The sequence below is a fragment of the Hyla sarda genome, chromosome 5 (genome assembly GCF_029499605.1).
Source record: "Hyla sarda isolate aHylSar1 chromosome 5, aHylSar1.hap1, whole genome shotgun sequence".
Lineage (NCBI taxonomy): Eukaryota > Metazoa > Chordata > Amphibia > Anura > Hylidae > Hyla > Hyla sarda.
Window position 1 is genome coordinate 82,209,623 of NC_079193.1, and position 10,433 is coordinate 82,220,055.

At 44.5% G+C, this 10,433-nt stretch overlaps 1 protein-coding gene across 1 annotated transcript; it reads right to left on the reverse strand.

The window, feature by feature from the left end:
* Nucleotides 1-544: 544 nt before the first annotated feature.
* Nucleotides 545-3,513, reverse strand: LOC130273286 (protein spinster homolog 1-like). Its single transcript, XM_056519809.1, has 2 exons — nt 3,400-3,513; nt 545-2,094 (listed from the first exon to the last, which is right to left on the reverse strand). The coding sequence occupies exon 2, from the start codon at nt 2,067-2,069 to the stop codon at nt 555-557; it is 1,515 nt and encodes a 504-aa protein (XP_056375784.1). The 5' UTR covers nt 2,070-2,094; nt 3,400-3,513; the 3' UTR covers nt 545-554.
* Between the last annotated feature and the right edge of the window lie 6,920 nt (nt 3,514-10,433).

Here is a 10,433-nt window from a genome sequence, read left to right on the forward strand (position 1 = left end):
CCTAATGTGGGGAAACTATGTTACCTAATGTGGGGAATCTGTGCTACCTATTGTGGGGAAACTATGCTACCTAATGTGGGGAAACTATGCTACCTAATGTGGGCAAACTATGCTACCTAATGTGGGGAAACTGCTACCTAATTTAGAGAATCTATGCTACCTAATGTGGGGAAACTATGCTACCTAATGTGAGGAAACTATGCTACCTAATGTGGGGAACCTATGCTACCTAATGTTGGGAATCTATGCTACCTAATGTGGGGGGCTTGAATGAGCTGCGGCATATGGGAGGCCTTAATAAATAGTTAGAAACTTATACAGCAAGTGACATATAGGGGTCCACCTGAGTAATTGACACATGGAGGGGGGGTGCTGAACAATTGTTGTTTTGGGGGGGGCACAGGCACATTCTTTGCACAAGGGCCCTCTGCTGTCTGTGTCCGCCCCTGGGTGGAGAATAAGGGGTAAAGTGGCACATAGAACAAATGCAGTTATTTTTTTCTTAATTTTTTTTTAATGAAGTAAACGAGATAAAGGTAGGCAATGACTTTTCCTCAGTCTGAAGCGCGGTCCTCATCGGCAGGAAGCAGTGAGGAGGAGGAGGGTGACGGAGGTTCTGATTCCATCTCTGCTTCTTTTTCGTCCCTCTCAATATATAGGGCCGTAGCCATGAAGAAGGCCCCTCCGATGACTGCCATTATGGTGCAGGTCATGAGGGCATACTCCAGGCTGCGGTATTTCAGAAGAGGGGATTTGGCATATCCTCGTTCGTAGGTGTCAGATATCAGGCCGATGAGGTACGGGCTGCCGGCGTCACCTAGGAGGTGATAGATTGTCATCTGCACGGCCAGGGCTGAAGATCTCCTCCACGGAGTTACTACTTTTAGTATAATGTCAGATATGAGGGTGAAATTTACTGACAGAAGCGTCTCTCCGATGAAGATGAAAATGTTGGTGGCAACGAGGCTGATGTTGCCAAAAGTCAATGCCAACAGAAGAAAAGGGGCGGAGAGCATCATCGCACATCCACACACAAGCGGGTCCGCCCGTGGGTTGGATTTGCGATATCTTTTACTTATCTCCGTCCCTGCTACAACTCCCAGAATGCCGGAAACGACTGTAACCACACCAAATATTAGGATGTCGTGATAGTCACACGGTTCAGCACGGCAAGGGTCCTTCTCTTGTAGGAGTGTTCGTGCGTGGGTCAGGTATGACGGACCCCATACACCTATGGCTCCCACTATGAAGGATACAGCCGTCGATCCCATGGTGGTTAACATGAAGCTTCGATTTTTAAATAGTTTTTTCAGATCTGTTGCCCATTTGGCAAACTTCTGGGATTTGTTGTTCTTCTTCCCGTTTGTAGTCGTTCTTGGAAGCTCCTTTGTGACCAAAATCATCAAAGCCACAGCTATGAGGCCCAGGCCAGGGGTGACCCGAAATGCCCAGTGCCAATCGCCCCTTGCTGCATCAGTCACTTTGGGCCCGATGATGTATCCTAGTCCGCAGCCTACAGGTATGACGGAGTAAAACACGTTCAGCATGCGGGTCCGCTGGTCACTTGTAAAAAGGTCTGCAATGATGGAGGGGGCGATGGTGCAGAAAGTCGCCTCTCCGGCTCCAACCAGTCCACTCGTCAGCAGGAAGAGCAGGAAATACCCGTCAGGGATGAATGACAGGGTAAGTGTCATACTCAGCCAAACGATGACTCCTGCGCAAACAGTATATTTCTTATTACAGTGGTCGCCCAGATATCCGGCAATTGGTGCGACCAGCACGTAGCTTCCAATGAACAATGTATTCAATAAGCCGGACAGACTAGCATTGGTGTCATATGCTTTCTGTATATAAGGCAGCACCCCCGCCACGCTGGAGCGATTTGCATAGATGAGCAAATTAACAAAGGCGAGGATCACTACGGTGATAATGGAACGTGCGGTGGACATCACGCTTAGAGATGGCAGGTTCTGCCTCTCAGCGATATCGCCCTTTTCTACATCCATATCACTATGGTCCTCCATTGCTTCTTCCTCCTCCTTCAGCAATGGGTCTTGTGGAGAGGCCATGGTCACAGGTCAGAGCCTGAAAACACTAGAGAGAGAGAGATAAGTGAACACATTAGACAACATGTCATCATTCCTGTCATTATTCCTGATCCTTCATACAGAGCAGAAATGTCCAGCACAGAACCACAAGATAACACTAAGACCATCGCAGCCTCAGAAGAAGACGCTTCTCTATAAGTGTTATATATGGAGACGTCTTCCCTGAGGTTACCAATGTCTGATAACCCTGAACCTGTCCGGTCCTAGTAATATCTGATAACCCTGAACCTGTCCGGTCCTAGTAATATTTGATAACCCTGAACCTGTCCGGTCCTAGTAATATCTGATAACCCTGAACCTGTCCGGTCCTAGTAATATCTGATAACCCTGAACCTGTCCGGTCCTAGTAATGTCTGATAACCCTGAAGCTGTCCGGTCCTAGTAATATCTGACAACCCTGATTCTGTCTGGTCTTAGTAATATCTGATAACCCTGAACCTGTCTGGTCCTAGTAATATCTGATAACTCTGAACCTGTCCGGTCCTAGTAATATCTGATAACCCTGAACCTGTCCGGTCCCAGTAATATCTGATAACCCTGAACCTGTCCAGTCCTAGTAATATCTAATAACCCTGAACCTGTCCGGTCCTAGTAATATCTGATAACCCTGAACCTGTCCGGTCCTAGTAATATCTGATAAACCTGAACCTCTCCGGTCATAGTAATATCTAATAACCCTGAATCTGTCCCAGCAATGGCGGATTATAAGGGCTTGGCTGTATGGTCACTGGGCCATGTGAACTTCATACTGTAGATACAATTGGGCTATCCTGCTATATGCATTTACTAATAATGAACCTACCCCATCTCATTGGGATCTATCCGTACCCTATATGACTTTCTGCCACTAGTTGATTTGAAAATTTTCCCTTTCGGAGTACCCGGGGTATTTCTATTGTTAGTACACACAGAATTCTATTATATACTTATTATATTTCTGCCCTAATCTTTCTGTTATTCTTTTACTACACCACCAAATCTTTCTCATAGACTTATATCTTTTAGAACTTCATGAATTAGGACTCTTTTTCTTGGGGGCTTTTTTGGGCATAATTGCATTTTAGCAGTTTTGCAAGAAAAAGCTCTGGTTATGATACTATCTGTGCGTTTTATTATGTTTAATGCCTAAGCCAAGTATTGTCACAATGCTATGAGAAATATAACTTTTGTTATTTCTTTTGGAAATTCATTTCTTGTTTTTTTTTTCCCCCAAAAAAAAAGCAACAGCGATAAAAAAAACTGTCAAACAAAAAGCCCTGTGTATGTATGAATAGAAGAGGCTGAGACTTACCTTGTGGTTCTCTCTTCAGACAAGGAACGGTCAAAATCTTGAATTCTCTATCGCAAATAGAAACTCTCTAACAAACACTTTGCACCACAGGTTGTGAATGCAAAACACACTGAAGAGACTGTAGCCGGCGTGCACCTCCTTGTACAGCTTACGGTGACATCATCACAAGCATGTGTGACATCACAGGGTTCTAAACCATCTTCAGGTATGTGTATATCTGTATAGTAAATGTGAGTAGCCAAATTAGTCCAGTGATGCAGATTGTAATACCTTTTTTATTGGACTAACAGAATTTTGTAGAGACAAACTTTTAGGATTCCTCCCTGATAATTTATAAAGTCCTTTGATCATTAGTCCTTGACTATTAAAGGGAGGAATCCTGAAAGCTTGTCTCTACAAAATTCTGTTAGTCCAATAAAAAAGGTATTACAAGAGACTGCAACATATTTTTTGATTTGTGTATATACTGTATTTATCGGGGTATACCACGCACCGGCCTATAACACGCACCCTCATTTTACCACGGATATTTGGGTAAAAAAAGTTTTTTACCCAAATATCCATGAAAAAATGAGGGTGCGTGTGTGCGCATGTATACCCCGATATACCCCCAGGAAAGGCAGGGGGAGAGATGCCGTCGCTGCCCGCTTCTCTCCCCCTGCCTTTCCTGGGGTCTAGAGCGCTGCTGTCGGCCCTTCTCACCCCCTGGTTATCGGCGCCGCTGCCCGTTCTGTCCCCCTGACTATCGGTGCCGGCGCCGATAGCCATGGGGAGAGAAGCGGCGCCGACAGCCAGGGGGAGAGAATGGGCAGCGGCAACCAATGCTGGCGCCGCTGCCCCATTGCCTCCCCCCATCCCCGGTGGCAAAATTACCTGAGTCCGGTCTGCGCTGCTCCAGGCCTCCGTCGTGCGTCCCCAGCGTCGTTGCTATGCACGGCGCGGCGCACTGACTTCATGCGCCGCGCCGTTCAGCGCATAGCAATGACGCCGGGGACGCACAACGGAGGCCTGGAGCAGCGCGGACCGGACTCAGGTAATTATGCCACCGGGGATGGGGGGGAGGCAACGGGGCAGCGGCGCTGACAATGGGTGCCGCTGCCCCTTCTCTCCCCCTGGCTGTTGTCGCTGCTTCTCTCTCCCTGGCTATCGGCGCCGGCACCGATAGTCAGGGGGACAGAACGGGCAGCGGCGCCGATAACCAGGGGGTGAAAAGGGCCGACAGCAGCGCTCTAGACCGCAGGAAAGGCAGGGGGAGAGAAGCGGGCAGCGACGGCCTCTCTCCCCCTGCCTTTCCTGGGGGTGTATTGGCGTATAACACGCACACAGACTTTAGGCTAAAAATTTTAGCCTAAAAAGTGCGTGTTATACGCCGATAAATACGGTATATATATGTATATATATATATATATATATATATATAGTTCCAAGCGTGAGTAGGTGCCTCCAGCTAGGGTCCGTGTCCAGGAGTTCCAAGGAAAATGCTGTGGCACTCAAGGTATGGTGAAAAAATGAAAACTATTTATTCATCCCAAATGTGCAAAGAGCAACGTTTCAATGGTCTCACACTATCATTATCAAGCCACTTGATAATGATGGTGTGAGACCATTGAAACGTTGCTCTTTGCACATTTGTGATGAATAAATAGTTTTCATTTTTTCACCATACCTTGAGTGCCACAGCATTTTCCTTGGAACTACGTATGCAGAATCCTGGACCCGGATCCTAGCTGGAGGCACCTACTCACGCTTTAGGAGTGCTGCTTTCTTCTTTGACATATATATATATATATATATATATATATATATATATATATATATATATTAATATACACCTAGAAATACATCAAGTACATAAAAACATCTTTTAGAAAAATATTTCTCCAGGCCTGCCGAGTATATCCCCATACTTCACAGTGTCTTCATAGTTTATATATTTTAATCTTTTGACCTTTTAACCCCACTAGGACCAAGGGCATCCTGGGACTTAAAGGGGTATTCCAGGCCAAAACTTTTTTTTTTATATATCAACTGGCTCCAGAAAGTTAAACAGATTTGTAAATTATTTCTATTAAAAAATCTTAATCCTTTCAGTACTTATGACCTTCTGAAGTTAAGGTTGTTTTTTTCTGTCTAAGTCCTCTCTGATGACACCTGTCTCGGGCAACACCCAGTTTAGAAGCAAATCCCCATAGCAAACCTCTTCTAAACTGGCCGTTTCCCGAGACAGGTGTCATCAGAGAGCACTTAGACAGAAAATAACAACCTTAACTTCAGAAGCTCATAAGTACTGAAAGGGTTAAGATTTTTTAATAGAAGTAATTTACAAATCTGTTTAACTTTCTGGAGCCAGTTGATATATATAAAAAAGTTTTTGCCAGGAATACCCCTTTAAGATTGAACCGATTATTATTGATATATGTCATGAATGCATCAACGGTCAGATGGTCGGACGACCAAATGATGAACACATCGTCTACATACCTCCCATACCATGCGAGGCATGTGGAAAATGGATTGGTGTCAGAAAAAATAAACTGCTCCTCCCACCAAAAAACAAAAAGGTTAGCCCGAGCTGGTGATGACTTTGCTCCCATTGAAGCACCCGTGCGCTGCAAATAAAAATTGTTACCAAACATAAAATAATTGTGTTTTAACACAAAATCTACCACCTCAATAATGTAATGTCTCAAATCCACAGAATATTTAGAAAATCTCATCAGTATATCCGAGATAGCTGATAATGCCAGGTTTTTCGGAATACTGGAATAGAGCGATTAAATGTCGCAAGTAAGCCACGACAGAGAATCGCTCCATGTGAATTTAGTTCTTCTGACGAGGAGTTTACTGAAAATTCAGATTGTTCAGATACCACGGACACTAGCGGGGACTCAGAACCGCAATATGTGAACACTCACAAGAATCGCAATGCGAGAAGACAGTCAAAAAATTAGGAAGGCGCGGTGGCAGAAAACATAGGAAGAAGAGCTTCGGAGCGTAACAAGGACAAACGGAAAAAGTAATAAAAGAGGATTTTCAAGTCATTAACATTTCTGCACAAATCATTACAGATGAAGAAACCTCGGTCCTGTGGAAAGGACTGGGTTTCTCTCCTACACATCATTTTGATGTTTATCGGACAATTTTGGATATAAATAAATTTGTGGAAAATGCTGATGAACCATCGGACCCACCTCAACTTTCTATAAACCCTGATTTACCACTAATGCATACGTTAGCAGAACAAATTGCTTTTAGAGATCTCTGTCTCCTTGAAAATAGTGGGATATCAATTTGTGATGAAGTGAATACTGCACATACCTTGTCCACTAAAAACCAAAATTTTTACCCCATGCAGACCAGACCAGCAATTTTTGATTGGTTCCAGGACCTTATCATGAAAGATTTGGTTAATCTACAATCAAAAGTAATGTCCAATACAACTCGTCCTAATTTGAATAAAAAGGAGGCTGCTGCCATAAAGAAATTAAAGAAAAACAAAAATTTGACGACCCGATCTGCCGATAAAGGCGGCTCGGTAGTATGTATGGACACAGGACTGTATATCAATTTAAATGAAAATCTACTATCTGATGATAAAAATTACCTTAAACTTTGTGGGGATCCCACTGAACCTTTTAAAAAAGAACTGTTGACTCTGTTAGAAGAGGGGAAAGCCAGATCTATTTTGACCCAAAAAGAAGTGGATTATATTTTCGTGCCTGCTCCAATTATTCCTATCTTCCACTCGCTACCCAAGCTGCATAAGGACCGATTCAATGCCCAAGTTATATCAAGGACACTAAGCACTTGCTAAAAATCATGGATGAATTCACATGGAGCGATTCTCTGTCGTGGCTTACTTGCGACATTGAATCGCTCTATTCCAGTATTCCGCAAAACCTGGCATTATCAGCTATCTCGGATATACTGATAAGATTTTCTAAATATTATGTGGATTTGAGACATTACATTATTGAGGTGGTAGATTTTGTGTTAAAACACAATTATTTTATGTTTGGTAACAATTTTTATTTGCAGCGCACGGGTGCTTCAATGGGAGCAAAGTCATCACCAGCTCGGGCTAAGCTTTTTGTTTTTTGGTGGGAGGAGCAGTTTTTCTGACACCAATCCATTTTCCACATGCCTCGCATGGTATGGGAGGTATGTAGACGATGTGGTCATCATTTGGTCGTCTGATCATCTGACGGTTGATGCATTCTTGACATATATCAATAATAATCGGTTCAATCTTACGTTTACCCACACATGGTGTAAAAGTGAAACCCCCTTTTTGGATGTCATATTACGTGGCAACCCAGATACAAATAAAATTGAGGTTGATCCTTACAGAAAAAAGATATCAGGCAATACCATCCTAAGGGCGAATTCATGCCATTCCAAACAAACAGTAAAAGCCATACCAGTAGGTGAACTTATACGAATTAAGCGGAACAGTTCTTCCGCCAAGGTGTACCGCAGGGAAGCTGATGCAGCATGCACACGCCTGGCGGCTCGAGGTTACCCTGGATGGCTCTTGAAAAAAGCTCGGTCGAGAGTGGATCCTATGGATCGAAAATCCCTTTTTACAAGTAAGCAACCAACTGAATCACAAGATTGTCCTACATTTGTCACCACGTACAGTCCAGAATTTAATGACATCAAATACATTGTAATCAAACACTTTCCTTTGCTATCAACAGATCCCACGGTAGGGGAGATTATAAAGTCAGGTGTGAGATTTGCAGTGAGGCGGGCACCTACTCTATCCAATCTCCTTGTTCCCAGTATGGTGGACACGGCTAGTGTTACCACCCAGTGGATTAGCACCAAGGGCTTCCACAAGTGCGGTAAATCGCGGTGTGTGGTATGTCCCTTTGCCGAAAAATGCCAGAAAAATAGAAGGTACGGTGGATGGCAAATGCCATGTCATTCACAACTTTAAAAACTGTGATAGCACTTTTTGTTTTATATAAAATTATGTGCACACAATGTCACTTAACATATGTGGGTTCCACCAAAAGGTCCCTTAAAAAACGCATGCAAGAGCACATTAGACATGCTGCTGGCCCTTTAAGCTCGAACATTTCTAACGTATCTAAACATTTTCTAATATGTCATAATTCAGACACCACTTCCCTCAGTTTCTCAGGCATTGAGAAGGTGAAGCTAAATAAAAGGGGAGGTGACCATATTCGATCCCTCCACAATAGGGAAATCATGTGGATTTATCTTTTGAATTGCATTCAACCCCATGGTCTAAATAGCAAAACAGATTTAATATTACATTACTGATATGTCTCCGAATAATTTATCTGTATTTGGTCCCATGTTTTTGTTTTAATCACGCGCACATGTGATGTGGACCTGTCCCTCCCCTTCCTGTGGGAACGGGGAATATGCCCTGGAGTATATAAGGGTGCCTCATTTGAGGATCTACAGGCTATGAGTAAGGATCGATAGATCAGAAACGCGTCAGCCATGCTTGGGACCCCCCTCTGTTTGTGCAATATTTCATATTTTTGATATGTTCACGGTTTGTCTGCCACCGTGAAGGCTTTTAAGGAAGAACCCTGAATAAAGACGGATGTTTTACTTCTACTTGCTGACTTTTTTAGTATTTTATTTTAGTTTTATCCACTGTGTCAGGGATGAAAATTATTCCAAAAGAAACTAACTCAACTGTCTATGCTCCCCCGTTGCTCCAATATTGGTGTCCCGTTCTCTGTTCGCCGCCTTCTGCTTTTCCTGCAGGTCAGTGAATCACGGTGCGCTCAGTGTCATCATTGTTTCAGCACCAGTTTTACAAATCAGTGTGCCTCCAGTGTTACACAAGTGTTTACAAATAAGTGTGCCTCCAACTGTTGCAAAACTATAACTTCCAGCATGCCTTGACAGCTAGAGACTGTCCGGGAATGCTGGGAGTTGTAGTTTTGGACCACCTGGAGAGACACTGTTTTGAAAACACTGCCTTAGTCAGTATTTTCCAACCTGGGGACTTCCAGCTGTTGCAAAACTACAACTCCCAGCAGTCCCCTGACAGTCTTTAGCTGTCCAGGCATGCTGGGAGTTATAGTTCTGCAACAGCTGGAGACACTCAGGTTTGGTAGGTAGGTCCTTAGTCCATTGTTTTCCAACCTGGGTGCCTCCAGCTGTTGAAAAACTCTAACTCCCAGCTTAAGACTGTCCGGGCATGCTGGGAGTTGTAGTTTTGCAACAGCTGGAGGCCCCCAGGTTGGGAAACACTAACTATGGCAGTGTTTTCGAAACATTGTCTCTCCATTTGTTGCAAAACTACAACTCCCAGCATGCTCGGACAGTCTTAAGCTGGAAGTTAGAGTTTTGCAGCAGAAAGTGGCATTTTGGTGGGTAGTTGGGCCCTTAGTCCAGTGTTTCCCAACCTGAGTGCCTCCAGCTGTTGCAAAACTACAACTCCCAGCATGCCCAAACAGCCAAAGCCTGTTTGGAAAACACTGGACTAAGGGCCTACCTACCAAATGTAACGTGGCCACCCACCTACCAACCAAACATATTACCTACCTAGCAAATGCTTTTCCTGCCTACCTAACAAACGTATACCTTATATACTCGAGTATAAGCAGAGTTTTTTAGCACAATTTTTCGTGCTGAAAACACCCCCCTCGGCTTATACTCGAGTGAACTCTCCGCCCTCAGTGGTCTTCAACCTGCGGATCTCCAGAGGTTTCAAAACTACAACTCCAGCAAGACCGGGCAGCCATCGGCTGTCCGGATTTGCTGGGAGTTGTAGTTTTGAAACCTCTGGAGGTCCGCAGGTTGAAGACCACTGCGGTCTTCGACATCATCCAGCCCCTCTCACCCCCTTTAGTTCTGTACTCATCTCCGCTCGGTGCTGGTCCGGTGCTGCAGGATTGTCCGGTGGGGAGGTCGTCCGGTGGGATAGTGGTTCCGGGCTGCCATCTTCATCGGGGGGGCCTCTTCTCCGCGCTTCGGGCCCGGAATAGTCACGTTGCCTTGACGACAACGCAGAGGTACGTTCATTACCAACGTCCCTCTGC